Raw genomic sequence first — 21,085 nt, 5'->3', positions numbered from 1 at the left:
TTCTTTAAATGTTCAGAAATATAAAATTGTGCACTTCACAAAACGGAAAAACATAATACCCTATGACCATAATATCAATGAGTCACTGTTGTAATCGGCCTTCTCATACAAATACCAGGGTGTGACACTTTGTAGGGATATGAAATGGAAGGATCACATAGGTTTAGTAGTGGGTAAAGCAGGTGGCAGCCTTCAGTTTATTGGTAGAACAGTGGGGAAGTGCAATCAGTCTAGAAAAGAGATTGCTTAGAAATCTCTAGTCCGACCCATCCCACAATATTGCCTAAGTGCGCGGGACCCGTATCAGATAGGCCTGACATAAGACACTGAACGTATATGGAGAATGACAGCACGAATGGTCACAGGTTTCTTCAATTCAAGGGAGAGTGTCACACAGATACTGAAGGTACTGAACTGGAAGACTCTTGATGGTAGACGTAAACTATCCTGAGTAAATCTACTAACAAAATTTCAAGAATCGGCCTTAAATGATTACTCTAGGAATATACTGCAACCCCCCTACGTATCGCTCACACATATATCGTGAGGATAAGATTAGAATAATTACTGCACACACACAGAAGCATTCTAATGATCATTCTTCCCGGACACCATACGTGACTGCAACAGGAAGAAACCCTCTGCCATTCACCTCACGATGGTTTGCGGAGTATAGATGTCGATGTATACAATGAATATCACGACTAGTTTCGACTTTGTAGTAAGTCATCGTAAAACAATATGTGTACATTACGTACTAGCGATACTAGCCTGGCCGGCCGAAGTGGCCGTGCGGTTAAAGGCGCTGCAGTCTGGAACCGCAAGACCGCTACGGTCGCAGTTCGAATCCTGCCTCGGGCATGGATGTTTGTGATGTCCTTAGGTTAGTTAGGTTTAACTAGTTCTAAGTTCTAGGGGACTAATGACCTCAGCAGTTGAGTCCCATAGTGCTCAGAGCCATTTGAACCATTTGATACTAGCCTGGTGCGGCACCCACATTGTGGACATACACCATTTTACAGAAAATCAGACGCATACGGAAGAAGAGAATGAAACTAGCTGAAACTTCGCGGATTGAAAGCTTACATGATCTTATTTCAGTTGTCACAAAATCTCTTCAAATTTGTAAGGACCTTGGCAGTATGCCAGTATGACGTCGCACCCCGCTCTGGCTTGGATGCTGGCACTGATCGGTTAGAAAGGGTGTCATCAAGCCGCTGTATCCTCTCCTGGGGCAAGCTGTCGATATCTCTAGTAACTGGTCCGAGATATCCTGGATAATGGCACTGGTGCAGAACTGACTTCTGAGTTGCTGCCGCACGTGTTCTATAGAGAACAGATCTGGGGTACATATGGGGCACTCGATTACATCATCACGCAGATAGTACATAGAGACACATGTCATATGAGGACGTGCACTGTCCTGTTCAAAAATTGCACCACCATACTGTCACATGATGGGTAACATATAAGGAAGCATAATGTCTGTGACGTGCTGTTGTGCCGTCAAAGTATCCTCAGTCACTCCCGGCCATGTCCTGAAGCCATAGCAGATGGCTCCCCAGATCATGACTCTAGCAATAACACAGCTGGGCACCTCCAAACATTAGAAGGATGGGACCTCTCGCCAGGTCGGCGTCATATCGGCGTCATACTCGCCTACGATGGTCATCGAGGGTAGTGCAGAGCCACGATTCATCCCTTAACAGAATCCCACACCGTTCGTCAACAGTGCATTCTTCGTGGTCACGACACCACTCCAAACTCAGCTCTTTGCGTTGTGGTGTTCCTGGCAGTCTACGACTGAAGTGGTAATACGCTAGCCCGGCGGCTGTTAGTGTGTGTGTGTGTGAAATCTTATGGGACGTAACTCCTAAGGTCATCAGTCCCTCAGCTTACACACTACTTAATCTAAATTATCCTAGGGACAAACACACACACCCATGCCCGAGGGAGGACTCGAACCTCCGCCGGGATCAGCCGCACAGCCCACGACTGCAGCGCCTTAGAGGCTGTTAGTAGTGTCCGACTACTTGCGCTGAATGACAGAACGTTGCAGGTAATCCATTACTTGTTCTCGGATGTTAGATGCAGCTGTGAAGAAGTTATGTTGTGCTTAGTGCACAATGCAGCGATCCTCCTTTGTGGTGGTCAGAGGCGGTCGACCGGAACCTTGAAGCGGAGTATGCCTGTCCGCGTTCCCATGCATTCCAACATCAGGTCAGTGTCAGATCTTAATGCTCCACAAATTTGGATATTTCGCAGTCAGACCAGCAGGTCAAATCGTCAAATGCAGACCTGTAATGACGTCCCTTTCAAATTCTGTCAGGTGCTGGCAACACTGTCTCATGCAAGTACACAGCATTTATGTATCCATCAAAGTAATTACCCAACGTCTGAATCCGTTCACTGGCAGGACCGGTAATGGCACTAAACATGAGCAAAACAAATGCGCTCTGGTGGCCGTTGATCTACATCTACATAGCTACTCTGCAAATCACACCTAAGTGCCAGGAAGGGGGTCCGTCGAACCACCATCACAATAATTCTCTATTATTCCATTCGCGAATAGCGCGCGAAAAAAAAGAACACCTTCATCTTTCCGTGTTTATTGTAACAATCATTTCTCCCTGTGTAAGTCGGCGTCAGCAAAATATTTCCCCCCTTTTTTGGTGGGGAAAGTTGGGGATTGAAATTTCGTGACAAAATACCTCCGCAACGAGAAACGCCTTTATTGTATCGATGTCCACAACAAATCCTACATCATGTCCGTGACACTCTCCCCTGTTTCTCGACAGTATAAAAGGTGCTGCCCTTCTTTGAACTTCCTCGATGCACTCCATTAATCGATACCGCGCAGCAGTTTCCAAAGGAGGACGCACAAGTGTAGTGTAGACACCTCTTTCGCAGATCTGTTGCGTCTTATAACAGTTCTGCCAATAAAACACAGTCTTTGGTTCGCCTTTCCCATCACATTTTCTATCTGTTCTTTCCAGTTTAATTTGTTCGTAATTGCAATTCCCAGATACTTAGTTGAATTTACGGCCTTTAGAATTGATTGATTTAACGTGTAACAGAAGTTCCCTTTAGAAATCACGGGGATGACCTCAGACTTTTCATTCGTTAGGGTCAATTGCCAATTTTCGCGCCAAAATAATGTCTTATCTAAATTGCTTTGCAACTGGTTTTTATCTTCTGATGACTCTACTAGACGTAAATGACAGCGCCATCAACAAACAACCTAAGACAGCTGCTCAGATTGTCTCCTAATCGTTTGTATGACTGTTAAGTATGGAGCTATTACATCATCATATTCTCAAAGGAACCTAATTGGTACCTCTTCCAGAGAACTGCCACTGTAATCAATTACATGGCCGCTGCTGGTATATATGTGTTCGAAGATAGATCGGAATCCGATCATGTATTGTGGGTGGTTCACTTTTTTCTTTAGGCAGTGTATGCGCACATATATTCTGCTTGTGCGAGCCGAGGCTGAGAGACGCAATAAAAAGAACTTCATTGCTAGTCGGTTTATACACTACTGGTCATTAAAATAGCTACACCAAGAAGAAATGCAGATAACAAACGGGTATTCATTGGACAAATATGTTATACTAGAACTGACATGTGATTACATATTCACGCAATTTGGGTGCATAGATCCTGAGAAATCAGTACCCAGAACAACCACCTGTGGCCGTAATAACGGCCTTGATAGGCCTGGGCATTGAGCTAAACAGAGCTTGGATCGCGTGTACAGGTACAGCTGCCCATGCAGCTTCAACACGATACCACAGTTCATCAAGAGTAGTGACGCGTATTGTGACGAGCCAGTTGCTCGGCCACCATTGACCAGACGTTTTCAGTTGGTGAGAGATCTGGAGAATGTGCTGGCCAGGGCAGCAATCGAACATTTTCTTTATCCAGAAAGGCCAGTACAGGACCTGCAACATGCGGTCGTGCATTATCCTGCTGAAATATAGGGTTTCGCAGGGATCGAATGAATGGTAGAGTCACGGGTCGTAACACATCTGAAATGTAACGTCCACTGTTCAAAGTGCCGTCAATGCGAACAACAGGTGACCGAGACGTGTAACCTGTTGTTGTTGTTGTGGTCTTCAGTCCTGAGACTGGTTTGATGCAGCTCTCCATGCTACTCTATCCTGCGCAAGCTTCTTCATCTCCCAGTACCTACTGCAACCTACATCCTTCTGAATCTGCTTAGTGTATTGATCTCTTGGTCTCCCTCTACGATTTTTACCCTCCACGCTGCCCTCCAATGCTAAATTTGTGATCCCTTGATTCCTCAAAACATGTCCTATCAGCCGATCCCTTCTTCTAGTCAAGTTGTGCCACAAACTTCTCTTCTCCCCAATCCTATTCAATACCTCCTCATTAGTTATGTGATCTACCCACCTTATCTTCAGCATTCTTCTGTAGCACCACATTTCGAAAGCTTCTATTCTCTTCTTGTCCAAACTGGTTATCGTCCATGTTTCACTTCCATACATGGCTACACTCCATACAAATACTTTCAGAAACGACTTCCTGACACTTAAATCTATACTCGATGTTAACAAATTTCTCTTCTTCAGAAACGATTTCCTTGCCATTGCCAGTCTACATTTTATATCCTCTCTACTTCGACCATCATCAGTTATTTTACTCCCTAAATAGCAAAACTCCTTTACTACTTTAAGTGTCTCATTTCCTAATCTAATCCCCTCAGCATCACCCGATTTAATTTGACTACATTCCATTATCCTCGTTTTGCTTTTGTTGATGTTCATCTTATATCCTCCTTTCAAGACACTGTCCATTCCGTTCAACTGCTCTTCCAAGTCATTTGCTGTCTCTGACAGAATTACAATGTCATCGGCGAACCTCAAAGTTTTTACTTCTTCTCCATGAATTTTAATACCTACTCCGAATTTTTCCTTTGTTTCCTTTACTGCTTGCTCAATATACAGATTGAATAACATCGGGGAGAGGCTACAACCCTGTCTCACTCCTTTCCCAACCACTGCTTCCCTTTCATGGCCCTCGACTCTTATAACTGCCATCTGGTTTCTGTACAAATTGTAAATAGCCTTTCGCTCCTTGTATTTTACCCCTGCCACCTTCAGAATTTGAAAGAGAGTATTCCAGTTAACGTTGTCAAAAGCTTTCTCTAAGTCTACAAATGCTAGAAACGTAGGTTTGCCTTTTCTTAATCTTTCTTCTAAGATAAGTCGTAAGGTTAGTATTGCCTCACGTGTTCCAACATTTCTACGGAATCCAAACTGACCTTCCCCGAGGTCCGCTTCTACCAGTTTTTCCATTCGCCCGTAAAGAATTCGCGTTAGTATTTTGCAGCTGTGACTTATTAAACTGATAGTTCGGTAATTTTCACATCTGTCAACACCTGCTTTCTTTGGGATTGGAATTATTATATTCTTCTTGAAGTCTGAGGGTATTTCGCCTGTCTCATACATGTTGCTCACCAGATGGTAGAGTTTTGTCAGGACTGGCTCTCCCAAGGCCATCAGTAGTTCTAATGGTATGTTGTCTACTCTCGGGGCCTTGTTTCGACTCAGGTCTTTCAGTGCTCTGTCAAACTCTTCACGGAGTAACTTATCTCCCATTTCATCTTCATCTACATCCTCTTCCATTTCCATAATATTGTCCTCGAGTACATCACCCTTGTATAACCCCTCTATATACTCCTTCCACCTTTCTGCCTTCCCTTCTTTGCTTAGAACTGGGTTGCCATCTGAGCTCTTGATATTCATACAAGTGGTTCTCTTCTCTCCAAAGGTCTCTTTAATTTTCCTGTAGGCAGTATCTATCTTACCCCTAGTGAGACAAGCCTCTACATCCTTACATTTGTCCTCTAGCCATCCCTGCTTAGCCATTTTGCACTTCCTGTCGATCTCATTTTTGAGACGTTTGTATTCCTTTTTGCCTCCTTCATTTACTGCATTTTTATATTTTCTCCTTTCATCAATTAAATTCAATATTTCTTCTGTTACCCAAGGGTTTCTATTAGCCCTCGTCTTTTTACCTACTTGATCCTCTGCTGCCTTCACTACTTCATCCCTCAGAGCTACCCATTCTTCTTCTACTGTATTTCTTTCCCCCATTCCTGTCAATTGTTCCCTTATGCTCTCCCTGAAACTCTCTACAACCTCTGGTTCTTTCAGTTTATCCAGGTCCCATCTCCTTAAATTCCCACCTTTTTGCAGTTTCTTCAGTTTCAATCTGCAGTTCATAACCAATAGATTGTGGTCAGAATCCACATCTGCCCCTGGAAATGTCTTACAATTTAAAACCTGGTTCCTAAATCTCTGACTTACCATTATATAATCTATCTGATACCTTTTAGTATCTCCAGGATTCTTCCAGGTATACAACCTTCTTTTATGATTCTTGAACCAAGTGTTAGCTATGATTAAATTATGCTCTGTGCAAAATTCTACAAGGCGGCTTCCTCTTTCATTTCTTCCCCCCAGTCCATATTCACCTACTATGTTTCCTTCTCTCCCTTTTCCTACTGACGAATTCCAGTCACCCATGACTATTAAATTTTCGTCTCCCTTCACTACCTGAATAATTTCTTTTATCTCGTCATACATTTCATCAATTTCTTCATCATCTGCAGAGCTAGTTGGCATATAAACTTGTACTACTGTGGTAGGCATGGGCTTTGTGTCTATCTTGGCCACAATAATGCGTTCACTATGCTGTTTGTAGTAGCTTACCCGCATTCCTATTTTCCTATTCATTATTAAACCTACTCCTGCATTACCCCTATTTGATTTTGTATTTATAATCCTGTAATCACCTGACCAAAAGTCTTGTTCCTCCTGCCACCGAACTTCACTAATTCCCACTATATCTAACTTTAACCTATCCATTTCCCTTTTTAAATTTTCTAACCTACCTGCCCGATTAAGGGATCTGACATTCCACGCTCCGATCCGTAGAATGCCAGTTTTCTTTCTCCTGATAACGACGTCCTCTTGAGTAGTCCCCGTCCGGAGATCCGAATGGGGGACTATTTTGCCTCCGGAATATTTTACCTAAGAGGATGCCATCATCATTTAATCATACAGTAAAGCTGCATGCCCTCGGGAAAAATTACGGCTGTACTTTCCCCTTGCTTTCAGCCGTTCGCAGTACCAGCACAGCAAGGCCGTTTTGGTTAATGTTACAAGGCCAGATCAGTCAATCATCCAGACTGTTGCCCCTGCAACTACTGAAAAGGCTGCTGCCCCTCTTCAGGAACCACATGTTTGTCTGGCCTCTCAACAGATACCCCTCCGTTGTGGTTGCACCTACGGTACGGCCATCTGTATCGCTGAGGCACGCAAGCCTCCCCACCAACGGCAAGGTCCATGGTTCATGGGGGAAGACGTGTAACCTATGGCACCCCATACCATCACGCCGGGTGATACGCTAGTATGGCGATGACGAATACACGCTTCCAATGTGCGTTCACCGCGATATCGCCAAACACGGATGCGATCATCATGATGCTGTAAACAGAACCTGGATTCACCCGAAAAAATTACGTTTTGCCATTCGTGCCTCCAGGTTCGTCGTTGAGTACACAGCGTCAATGGTAACCGCAGCCATGGTCTCCGAGCTGATAGTCCATGCTGCTGCAAACGTCGTCGAACTGTTCGTGCAGATGGTTGTTATCTTGCAAACGTCCCCATCTGTTGACTCAGGGATCGGGACGTGGCTTCACGATCGGTTACAGCCATGCGGATAAGATGCCTGTCATTTCGACTGCTAATGATACGTGGCTGTTGAGATCCAGCACGGCGTTCCGAATCACCCTCCTGAACCCACCGATTCCATATTCTGCTATCAGTCATTGGGTCTCCACCAACGCGAGCAGCAATGTCGCGATACGGTAAACCGCAATCGCGATAGGCTACAATCCGACCTTTGTCAAAGTCGTAAACGTGATGGTACGCATTTCTCTTCCTTACACGAGGCATCACAATAACGTTTCACCGCGCAACGCCGGGCAACTGCTGTTTGTGTATGAGGATTCGGTTGGAAACTTTCCTTATGTCAGCACGTTGTGTGAATGCTCTGAAAAGCTAATAATTTGCATATCACAGCATCTTCCTCCTGTCGGTTAAATTTCGCGTCAATAGCACGTCATCTTCGTGGGGTAGCAATTTTAATAGCCAGTAGTGTATTTTGCAATAGGCGGTGTGACTACTAGCCCTTGTTAGCTGCTGTCATTCAACGAGCTCCAAGTCATTTCTGGAACCTTACTTTCTCGGAGGTTACCAACTGCTTGGAAGTGTGGTGTGCAGGCTTGCAGGTGACTGTTGTGTGCAGGTGACTGACTGTGTTGCAGCCGGACGGGAGGCGTGGGCGGCGGCGGGGGCGGCGGGGGCGGCGGGGGCGGCGTCGGCACGCTGTCGGGGCAGCCTCGGCGGCGCGGCAGGACTCGGCACAAGGGGCGCTCCATCGACCCCGCGGCGCCCAGCTCCTCGCCCAGCTCCTCTAGCCTCTCCAGCCCCAACGAGACCTGCTACAGCTTCGTCCGCAGGGCGCTACAGGTGAGCCACTCCAGCCAGTCCAACACCTCGGTAGTCTCCAGTCTGTCTCGACACAAAGGCTGGAGTATCTGCTCCAACCTACTTTCCTCCGACCTTCCCATTCCCAAACGTGCCTACCACAATTTGGTTGTCATAGAGCAAAAGATGAACCACTCCAGTCCATCATCATTGTGGTCTCCAGCATGTCTCAATCCAAAGAGTGTGTGCCCATCCTTTAGTATCTGGTCCATTGTAAGTTGTTCCACCTTTTCCATCCCCAGATGTGTTGGCTCTGTGGTCTCCAGCATGTCTCAGCCCAGAGGCTGTGGCCCATACTGTAATATATGGTCCATCCTAAGATGCTCTACCCTTTCGATCCCCAAAGGTGTCTACCACAATTTCGTTGGCCTGGTGCTAAAGATGAATCACTCCAGTCCAATCCCTTGCTCTCTGCGGTCTCCAACATGTCTCTATCCAAAGACTGCATTACATGTCCTGTGATATCTGCCCATCCTAAGTTGCCCCAACATGTCCATCCACAAAAACGTCTACCATAATTTGGTCGGCAGGTGGTACAGGAGAGTCACTCCAATTCAGACCAGTGCGTGGTGGTCTCCAGCATGTCTCAAACCAAACACTGCATCACCTGTTCCACTGAATCCGTCTCATCCTAAGTTGCTCCAACCTAGCCATTGTCAAAGGTGCAAAAGGCGCTACAGGTGAACCAATCCAGTCCAATCCAACGTCTCTATGGTCTCCAGATTATCTCGACCCAAAGACAGCATTACCTACCCTTCGGTGTCCAGCTTCCCCTAAGTTGCTCCAACGTCTCCATCCCCCAGATGCCTACCACAGTCTGGTCGATAAGCTGCTACAGGTGAGCCACTCCACTGCTCAAAACTGTCTCGCTCATTTCCGGTGCAACTCATCAAATCGTCCTGCATCACTTGCTCTGTTTCACTTGGTCTGTTTCCAAGTAGCTCCAGCTTCTCAAACCCCAACAACGCTTCCTGCAGCTTGGACACAGTGCAGCAGAGATGAACTGGTGGATTCGACACGAGAGCCATTTGATCAGCTTTGTGACGCCTAGCACGTCTCAGTATTCTGCAAACATCCCCAGCCAAAATAACACCTAATACAGAGCTATCTGCGGGACGCTGCATGTGAGACAGACTAAAATTCTAGTGACCCTTCTAGTGAACTCGGCTCAAAGTCAATTCATCGACGCCATCTATTCCCCACACTCCTTTTTCAGACCCAAACAGGCATATTTCAGCCTCGTCTTTTGCTGTGGTGTTACTATATGTATGTCTGAATCACAGAATTGACATATTGTTCAGTTTCAATTGTTGTTGTCATGTCAGGGCTAATGCTTACCACACGAGTACACAAGCAACCGTCCAACTGCACCTTCTATGAAAGAACTATGTCATCCTGTAGTGTGTGCGCCCCGATAGTTAACTGGTCAGGGCGACGGACTGTCATGCCAAGGGGCCCAGGTTCGGTTTCTAGTTGGGTCGGAGATTTTCTCCGCTCAGGGACTGGGTCTTCTGTTGTCTCTATCATCATCGTCTCATCCCCATCGACACGCAAGTCGCCGAAGTGGCGTCGACTCAAAAAAGACTTGCACCAGGTGACAGGTCTACCCGACAGGAGGCCCTAGCCACACGACATTTCCATTTCCATCACGTAGTGTAATGCTATGGTATCGACACAGTCCCATTCAATAGGCGTAAACTGCAATAAGATATGATTCAACGTTGATCAAAAGATAAAAAACGAAATAACCATGGGAAAGAAAGCCAACTGGAATCGCTCAATAGAGGAAAGGTTGCTGAACCTGACAGGATGCCAATACGATTCCACACAGACTACGCCAAAGAAATTGCTTCTCTTCTAATAGCAGTGTATCACAGTTCGCTGGGAGAGTAAAGCGTTCCTAATGATTGAAGAAAAGCGCAGGTCAAGACCGTTTTCAAGAAGCATCATCTAACAAACTCACAAAACTACAGAGCTATATACAAGCATTTGACATCAGTACACCATAGAATTTTCAAAAATGTTTTATGCACACATATTTTGACATTTCTGGAGCCTAAATATCTTCTCTGTAGAAATGAACATAAATTCCAAAAACAAAAACAAAAAACGATAGCTTGAAGCCCAGCTCGCTCTGTTCGTCCACGAGATCCAGAAAGCAATAGATACAGGCGCCCAAGTAGATGCCGTGTTCTTTGACTACCAGAAGGCGTTCGGTATGGATCCACGTCGCAACCTAATAAACAAAACACGAGCGTACGGAATATTCGAACAGCTGTGCTATCACGTGACATGTTCTCATAAGTTAAGACAGTGAGGTACAATACATCAACGCCGCTTCTAATCAGCCTAATGCGGCAGAAATTATCTACAAATATATGTCGGAGTTAAACATACAAGGGTCGCCTTTGGAGTTTTGGAGTTTCTATAAACAACCAGCACTCGTCGCTTCTGAAAAGGGACTGTGCTGTTGGTTTAAACTTTGTCATTCGTTTTTATTAAAACAGTAGGAGGAGTAGGAGGTCTGAAATCGGCAGAACAGTTTGTTTACAATGAGCATTTGAAGAAGAAGAGATGTGTGGAAATCGATAGACCACTTGAAGGTTTCCGAGTGCAGATTTTTCATGATCTTCGTAACGATCTAACTCAAACAGCAGTCCCTCTAATCACTACGTTACGCTAGCACTAATCACCTTCTGAAAGTGACTTTTTACAAATGGTTTTCAGAATTTGATCATAATCGTGCTTTCTCCAGCGATGAATTGCGTGAAGGCCAACCGGTATCGCCAGTTGTTCCGAGAAACATCGATGCTGTGCATAGCATGACTGAAATGGATCGGCACGTGACTTTCCGTAAATGGAGGATCCCTATCTGGCCAAACGCACCCCATGAACTCCTGCGTAGTTGCGGAATTGACCACTAGATTTTACGTGAGACGAACCAGCTACTCTAAAACGAGGAAGCGAGCATGTGTTGTAAGTAAAAAAGCAGTAACACCAGGATAGGTCGTTCAGGAGAGCTCTCTGACTGCGAACGTTGAGTAGTCATTGGCTGCCACCCGAGTAATAAATCCATCAGAGGCATATCGACCTTTCTAAAGCTATCCGCGTCGATTGTTGGTGACGTGACTGTCAGGTGGAAACTCTAGGGCACAACCACAGCTAACCAAGAGAGGGCAGACTTCGTATTCTGACGGACAGGGGCCGTCCACAATTGCGGATGGAGGTTGTAAGTTAACGAGTATTGCGCTCTCATTTAAATATATGACCGAAAGAGTCATCCTACAGGAATTGTGAAACGAACGCTGTCGTCCGCGTGCCACAAAGGGCGCAGATTCACCACGAGATGGGGAAATTCACAGGTGTCTATTGTCTATTGAGGCCTAAGCGCTGTAGTGTGCGAGTGAGACAGACGAGAACCAACATCATAGCGAAACCCAGCCGAAGGCTTTTGTGGCTGAGGAGACGTAGCAGTGTCAAATATGGTGGACCTAAGATGGGCCATAAAGGGAATCATTTATGAAAACTATTTAATTCTTTAGTAATGCAGAGAATCAAGCCCCAGTAATTTTAATCTGCCATCCTCCATAAATTTTCATGGTGATCCCAATAAAACTTGAATATTGATCATAACTATAATAGCTTAGGATTTACTGTTAAAGTGAACTGAGCGCACGAGGTGTTCAGAACACCCCAGTCATCCCTATCGATGGATTATTACATAATGGATAGTAGTATAAAGTCATGTTCTTTGGTACCTTTCTAGGACGTAATATGAATGTTTTGAGTAACAATGGAATCTACAAGTTCCAAGAAAACAAGCAACAATGTGTCTTCGGGTGTTGTCGGCACCCCGCGCGATTCTTTACGTTTCAGTGCTGCGAGAAAGCGCACAGTTGTGTTCCGTAGCAACTGCTTGTACACTCCTGGAAATGGAAAAAAGAACACATTGACACCGGTGTGTCAGACCCACCATACTTGCTCCGGACACTGCGAGAGGGCTGTACAAGCAATGATCACACGCACGGCACAGCGGACACACCAGGAACCGCGGTGTTGGCCGTCGAATGGCGCTAGCTGCGCAGCATTTGTGCACCGCCGCCGTCAGTGTCAGCCAGTTTGCCGTGGAATACGGAGCTCCATCGCAGTCTTTAACACTGGTAGCATGCCGCGACAGCGTGGACGTCAACCGTATGTGCAGTTGACGGACTTTGAGCGAGGGCGTATAGTGGGCATGCGGGAGGCCGGGTGGACGTACCGCCGAATTGCTCAACACGTGGGACGTGAGGTCTCCACAGTACATCGATGTTGTCGCCAGTGGTCGGCGGAAGGTGCACGTGCCCGTCGACCTGGGACCGGACCGCAGCGACGCATGGATGCACGCCAAGACCGTAGGATCCTACGCAGTGCCGTAGGGGACCGCACTGCCACTTCCCAGCAAATTAGGGACACTGTTGCTCCTGGGGTATCGGCGAGGACCATTCGCAACCGTCTCCATGGAGCTGGGCTACGGTCCCGCACACCGTTAGGCCGTCTTCCGCTCACGCCCCAACATCGTGCAGCCCGCCTCCAGTGGTGTCGCGACAGGCGTGAATGGAGGGACGAATGGAGACGTGTCGTCTTCAGCGATGAGAGTCGCTTCTGCCTTGGTGCCAATGATGGTCGTATGCGTGTTTGGCGCCGTGCAGGTGAGCGCCACAATCAGGACTGCATACGACCGAGGCACACAGGGCCAACACCCGGCATCATGGTGTGGGGAGCGATCTCCTACACTGGCCGTACACCACTGGTGATCGTCGAGGGGACACTGAATAGTGCACGGTACATCCAAACCGTCATCGAACCCATCGTTCTACCATTCCTAGACCGGCAAGGGAACTTGCTGTTCCAACAGGACAATGCACGTCCGCATGTATCCAGTGCCACCCAACGTGCTCTAGAAGGTGTAAGTCAACTACCCTGGCCAACAAGATCTCCGGATCTGTCCCCCATTGAGCATGTTTGGGACTGGATGAAGCGTCGTCTCACGCGGTCTGCACGTCCAGCACGAACGCTGGTCCAACTGAGGCGCCAGGTGGAAATGGCATGGCAAGCCGTTCCACAGGACTACATCCAGCATCTCTACGATCGTCTCCATGGGAGAATAGCAGCCTGCATTGCTGCGAAAGGTGGATATACACTGTACTAGTGCCGACATTGTGCATGCTCTGTTGCCTGTGTCTATGTGCCTGTGGTTCTGTCAGTGTGATCATGTGATGTATCTGACCCCAGGAATGTGTCAATAAAGTTTCCCCTTCCTGGGACAATGAATTCACGGTGTTCTTATTTCAATTTCCAGGAGTGTATTTTGTCGCTCTGTACACTTAAAAAAGCTATGGATCGTTACGAAACAGAACAACAAAGAGTGCGGATCCTTCTGGAAGAGGTCTTAAACGAAACTTTTGAAGGAGGAAAAGAGGAAGAGGAGGAAACAGTTGTGAAGTTCTCTCTCACCACAGTGACACGGAAAACGGAGGATGACGACAACCTGGAACTGGAACCGCTAGTAAGTGCATCGGATAATGAAAGCAAGCATGATTTTTTTATTGGGGGGGATAATGTTACAAAATGGATGAAAAGTTGTCCTACTCGCAACATAAGAACTAGAAGTGTAGACCACATTATTCACCTCCATGGTGTGAAAGCTATCGCAAAATCTGCGAAAACTGCTGTGGACTGTTTTTCGATATTTATAAATGATATAATAATTAGAACGATTACATCGTGTACAAATATTTACATACAACACATGCCATCAAATTTCACAAGAGACCGTGATGCCAAACCAACAAATGAGGAAGAAATCAAATCTCTTCTGTGTCTGTTGATACTGGTTGGGCTTTACAGGGCAGGACACCAAAATATGGAAGACTTATGAGACATAAATGGTTTTGGGATTGCAATATTTCTTGCAAAAATGAGTTTACAGCGCTTTCGTTTCTTGTTGCGTTGTTTGAGATTCGATGATATTCGAGACAGACCACAGCGTAGAGAACTTGATGGCCTAGCTGCGTTCAGAGAAGCGTTTGAATTATTCATGTCAAACTGTGTCAGTAATTATACTGTGTCTGAATATGACAGTGGATGAACAACTGGTTGCCTTCAGAAGCAAATGCAGTTCCGGCTGTATATACCAAGCAAGCCTGTGAAATATGGTTTGAAAATTTCACCTTATGTGACGCAAGAGCATGGTATATTTTGGGGATGGAAATCTACGTTGGGAAACAGACAGAGGGTGCCTTTTCACTGTCAAACTCGCTTAATGAGTTGGTAAATAGACTTGTGCGGCCTACCGAAGGTACAGGACGTAATGTGACACTAGACAACTGGTTTTGTTCCATACCACTGCCTGAAGAGATCCTGAAAAAGAAACTTACAGTCGTAGGAACTCTTAGAAAGAATAAGAGGGAGCTCCCTCCAGACTTTGTTTACACGAGAGGTCATGAACTTAGAAGCAGCCTTTCTGGATTCAGAAAGGATATCACCATAGTTTCATATGTGCCAAAGAACGGCAAAAACGTTATTCTCCTTTCATCTTTGCATCATGCCGGTGCCATTGACACTAATATTGTGGAGGAAAAGAAACCAGACACTATAACAATGTATAATAAGACCAAAACAGGTGTGGATACAATAGATGAAATGTGCGCCACTTCTTCAGCCTCAAGAATAACTAGACGCTTGCCACTTGCCCTTTTTTTTCCGAATGATTGACATTGCTTACATTAACGCCTTCATCATATACGCAAATAATAACAATGAGAGGATATCCCGAAGAATGTTTTTACGTGATGTCGGAAGGTCATTACTAAATCCCATAGTGTGCAACATAGCAGCCACTCACTCCCTGCCTAAACATGTTAGACAGAAAGCCGCTAAAATGGCGGGAATTGAAGACAGCAACAATGCACCACCTTCTGAACAAAGAATACTGAAGCCCAGGTGCTGCACAGTTTGTGTCCGGAGTAACGCACTGTGCTCGATGTTTGAAAGTTATGTGTGTAAAGCACATGAGAAGTGTGTGTGAAAAGTGTTACGATAACGCATCCCTTGCAGCCAGTGATAGTGACTGATTTCATAAAATGTTTGTATGAGTTGACTGAATAAATGTTTAATTATATGTATAATGTCTTATACCTGTAATACAGTATGAAGAATAACAGAAATAAATAATTAAACAAAATATTGTAAAAAATGGGAATTATTGCATATGTTTCAAATAACCCAATTTAATACTAAAGTAATATTACATAAAATGATAATGTACCGGGAGATAACATTCTAAATAGCCATTTGTGAAGTGACCATATCAGTGATATGCTGCACAACAATTTCATTACAGCCACTTTTATTTGGGGTGTTAGCAACACCTCGAGCGACTATTAACGTTACGAAAAGCCGCGCGACCGCATAAGGGTTAACGATCGACATTTCATATAGAAGCGCATAGTTAAAATGACAAACGGTGTAAGTATCAACTCCGTAACTTTATTTCTTAAAAGATATAGTAAATTTAAATTATCAGTATTTTCAGTTGAGCATCAGATCATAATTTCCTCCACACAAAACACATTAAACGATGACGGCATGACACCGTATTGAATCATTAGGCAATAGAATAGTTACTGTAAAGTTTAATGCATAATAGTTACTTTTGTTCTTTATTTATTTTTCAGAAAGCACATCGGTGCAAGGCTACTGACCGTGACATTCAAAGTTAAGAAGGAAACTGTATTGGTTTTATGTAAAAGAATTCAACTTTTATTATGTAATGGATGTTTTTGTTACTTTATTTAGAACGTGAAAGTGGTCAAGCTTTGATTATTTAAATATGTTAAAATGGAAAGTAATGTAGAATAAGTTGTAATCAATCATATGGACGGCTTCAGGAAAGGGAACTGCACTAGTCAGTTGGGCGAAGATGTTCAGCGCGTGCGAAACGCGGTCGGAGACTGGTCGAGACACCAAAGGAAACAGTTCGGCTGGAGACACCAAAGGGGACAGTTCGGATTGAGACGCGAAACCGGACAGTAGATCGTTAGGTATCTAGGAAGAGAAACGACTTAGAAAATTTCGCGTTGTGTGGTATCACGGGACTTTGTCTCTGAGCGGTGAGCAGCCGCGTACCTGGTGTGAACTCTAACTTTTCGTGTGGACTATCGGATTTGTGTTTCGCGATGAGATTGTGAATTTTGGAACACCTATTATGTTCGAATACAATGACTTTTCTGGAGACTAGAAACATACTCTGTAGGAATCAGCATGGGTTTCGAAAAAGACGACCGTGTGAAACCCAGCTCGCACTATTCGTCCACGAGACTCAGAAGGCCATAGACACGGGTTCCCAGGTAGATGCCGTGTTTCTTGACTTCCGCAAGGCGTTCGATACAGTTCCCCACAGTCGTTTCATGAACAAAGTAAGAGCATATGGACTATCAGACCAATTGGATTGGATGTAGCGGATTGGATTGGATTGGATTGAAGAGTTCCTAGATAACAAAACGCAGCATGTCATTCTCAATGGAGAGGAGACTTCCGAAGTAAGAGTGATTTCAGGTGTGCCGCAGGGGAGTGTCGTAGGACCCTTGCTATTCACAATATACATAAATGAGCTTGTGGATGACATCGGAAGTTCACTGAGGCTTTTTGCGGATGATGCTGTGGTATATCGAGAGGTTGTAACAATGGAAAATTGTACTGAAGTGCAGGAGGATCTGCAGCGAACTGACGCTTGGTGCAGGGAATGGCAATTGAATCTCAATGTAGACAAGTGTAATGTGCTGCGAATACATAGAAAGAAAGATCCCTTATCATTTAGCTACAATATAGCAGGTCAGCAACTGGAAGCAGTTAATTCCATAAATTATCTGGGAGTACGCATTAGGAGTGATTTAAAATGGAATGATCATATAAAGTTGATCGTCGGTAAAGCAGATGCCAGACTGAGTTTCATTGGAAGAATCCTAAGGAAATGCAATCCGAAAACAAAGGAAGTAGGTTACAGTACGCTGGTTCGCCCACTGCTTGAATACTGCACAGCAGTGTGGGATCGGTACCATATAGGGTTGACAGAAGAGAGAGAGAAGATCCAACGGAGAGCAGCGCGATTTGTTACAGGATCATTTAGTAATCTCGAAAGCGTTACGGAGATGATAGATAATCTCCAGTGGAAGACAGCAGGAGAGACGCTCAGTAGCTCGGTACGGGCTTTTGTTGAAGTTCCGAGAACATACCTTCACCGAGGAGTCAAGCAGTATATTGCTTCCTCCTACGTATATCTCGCGAAGAGACCATGAGGATAAAATCAGAGATATTAGAGCCCACACAGGCATACCAACAATCCTTCTTTCAGCGAACAATTTGAGACTGGAATGGAATGGAGAACCGATAGAGGTACTCAAGGTACCCTCCGCCACACACTGTCAGATGGCTTGCGGAGTATGGATGTAGATGTAGACGTAAATCGAACTGTGTCAGATGGATATGCACTCGAGTGTAACAGTAACTCTAAATACGATCACTTTCGCTACTAGTTTGCTTTCTGAATAAACATTATTCTAACCAAATCGCAACTTTGTGGCCTACATCATTTATGGGTTGTTAATTTAATTCTCTAATACTATTATTACTGTTATTATATGTTATACTAAGTTTGTATTTCGCAAATTTGTCATCAGCCAGACAATTTAATCAAAAGGTCACAAGTGTCTAATTTAGGGGGTGTAATGCGACGCATGCAGTTCAACACTTACACGAGTTTGAGCCAAGGCATTTCGTCGAAGAGCAACCGCATGTGAGCCCGAACATCCGTTTTTTCGTGACACGATTTTGATGGAATAAATCCTATAGGTTGCCCCAAATACGCTCAAGCTACCCGTGGAAACCGCATGATAATTCAACTAGTAGTTTCGAAGACCAGCATGTACAAACAGGCAGACACGGCAGTTTTGGGTAGAACTTTAAACCACGATATCTTTTTCCCGAGATCCCAAACGTACACTCGAGTTACTTGTGATGTCCCCTTGAAAATTCATCTAACAGTTTTCGAGATTAGTGTATTCAAATAGGCACACAGCGGCTTTAGATAAAACTTTAAATCACAATATCTTTTTTTCTGTGTTCCGATTTTGATTAACGAACCTTATATACTGCAAAATACTAACGCGAATTCTTTACAGACGAATGGAAAAACTGGTAGAAGCCGACCTCGGGGAAAATCAGTTTGGGTTCCGTAGATATGTTGGAACAAGTGAAGCAATACTGACCCTACGACTTATCTTAGAAAATAGATTAAGGAAAGGCAAACCTACGTTTCTAGCATTTGTAGACTTCGAGAAAGCTTTTGACAATGTTGACTGGAATACTCTCTTTCAAATTCTGAAGGTAGAAGGGGTAAAATACAGGGAGCGAAAGGCTATTTACAATTTGTACAGAAAGCAGATGGCAGTTATAAGAGTCGAGGGACATGAAAGGGAAGCCGTGGTTGGGAAGGGAGTGAGACAGGGTTGTAGCCTCTCCCGGATTTTATTCAATCTGTATATTGAGCAAGCAGTAAACGAAACAAAAGAAAAGTTCGGAGTAGGTATTAAAATCCATGGAGAAGAAATAAAAACTTTGAGGTTCGCCGATGACATTGTAATTCTGTCAGAGACAGCAAAGGACTTGGAAGAGCAGTTGAACGGAATGGACAGTGTCTTGAATGGAGGGTATAAGATGAACATCAACAAAAGCAAAATGAGGATAATGGAATGTAGTCAAATTAAGGCGGGTGATGTTGAGGGAATTAGATTAGGAAATGAGACACTTAAAGTAGTAAAGGAGTTTTGCTATTTGGGAAGCAAAATAACTGATGACTGTTGAAGTTCCTGAAGAAGAGAAATTTGTTAACGTCGAGTGTAGGTTTAAGTGTCAGGAAGTCGTTTCTGAAAGTATTTGTATGGGGTGTAGCCATGTATGGAAGTGAAACATGGACGATAAATACTTTGGACAAGAAGAGAATAGAAGCTTTCGAAATGTGGGTCTACAGAAGAATGCTGAAGATTAGATGGGTACGTAACACAACTAATGAGGAGGTATTGAATATAATTGGGGAGAAGAGGAGTTTGTGGCACAACTAGACCAGAAGAAGGGATCGGTTGGTAGGACATGTTCTGAGGCATCAAGGGATCACCAATTTAGTACTGGAAGGCGGCGTGGAGGGTAAAAATCGTAGAGGGAGACCAAGAGATGAATACACTAAGCAGATTCAGAAGGATGTAGGCTGCAGTAGGTACTGGGAGATGAAGCTTGCACAGGATAGAGTAGCATGGAGAGCTGCATCAAACCAGTCTCAGGACTGAAGACCACAACAACAACCTTATATATTGCCCCAAGCTACGCTCCAGTTACTTGCGAAAACCCCATCAAAATTCGTCTGGTCGCTTTGGAGATTAGCGTGTTAAAATAGAGAGGCACGACAATTTTACAGTTTTATAATTAGTGAACAATGTAACTCTTACGCCCTCTGTCGAGTTCAGTGCAAGATCCGTCTTTAAGCGTTTGGCCACTGTGGGTGTACACCGTCAGATGAGCTGCCAGCCAGTCGTGGTGTGCTTGTGTGTTTGCAGAAGCTGGCGGGCGGCAAGCGCAGCGGCTCGAGCAGCCGGCCCTGGTTCCTGGACTCGTGGAGTTCGTGCACCAAAGAGTCGCCGGCGGGCACGGGCCAGCGGTGCTGTGAGGAGTGTGGGCAGCCGGACTGCGCGGGGGCGAACAACGACGCCGCGGAGGACATCCAGGTGAGCCAACGTCTGGACCTTGAAAGCTTTACTGCTGTGAGGACGGTGGCCGGCCAGATACAGTGTAGGCCGACAACGACGCCGCGGAGGGCATCCAGGTGAGCCAACGTCTGGACCTTGAAAGCTTTACTGCTGTGAGGACGGTGGCCGGCCAGATACAGTGTAGGCCGACAACGACGCCGCGGAGGGCATCCAGGTGAGCCAACGTCTGGACCTTGAAAGCTTTACTGCTGTGAGGACGGTGGCCGGCCAGATACAGTGTAGGCCGACAACGACGCCGCGGAGGGCATCCAGGTGAGCCAACGTCTGGACCTTGAAAGCTTTACTGCTGTGAGGACGGTGGCCGGCCAGATACAGTGTAGGCCGACAACGACGCCGCAGAGGGCATCCAGGTGAGCCAACGTCTGGACCTTGAAAGCTTTACTGCTGTGAGGACGGTGGCCGGCCAGATACAGTGTAGGCTGACAACGACGCCGCGGAGGACATCCAGGTGAGCCAACGTCTGGACCTTGAAAGCTTTACTGCTGTGAGGACGGTGGCCGGCCAGATACAGTGTAGGCTGACAACGATGCTGCGGAGGGCATCCAGGTGAGCCAATGTCTGGACCTTGAAAGCTTTACTGCTGTGAGAACGGTGGCCGGCCAGATAGAGTGTAGGCTGACAATGACGCCGCGGAGGACATCCAGGTGA

At 45.4% G+C, this 21,085-nt stretch overlaps 1 protein-coding gene across 1 annotated transcript in view; it reads left to right on the top strand.

Moving 5' to 3' along the window:
* The window catches only part of LOC124623084 (serine/arginine repetitive matrix protein 2), a 495,093-nt gene that overhangs the window by 334,410 nt on the left and 139,598 nt on the right, over window positions 1–21,085 (top strand). The window contains exons 6-7 of the mRNA XM_047148875.1: window positions 8,433–8,564; window positions 20,228–20,395. Coding sequence (XP_047004831.1) covers window positions 8,433–8,564; window positions 20,228–20,395 — 300 coding nt within the window. The remainder of the gene's footprint in view (window positions 1–8,432; window positions 8,565–20,227; window positions 20,396–21,085) is intronic.

The sequence above is a fragment of the Schistocerca americana genome, chromosome 7 (genome assembly GCF_021461395.2).
Source record: "Schistocerca americana isolate TAMUIC-IGC-003095 chromosome 7, iqSchAmer2.1, whole genome shotgun sequence".
NCBI lineage: Eukaryota > Metazoa > Arthropoda > Insecta > Orthoptera > Acrididae > Schistocerca > Schistocerca americana.
This window is presented reverse-complemented; position numbering and strand designations above follow the sequence as displayed.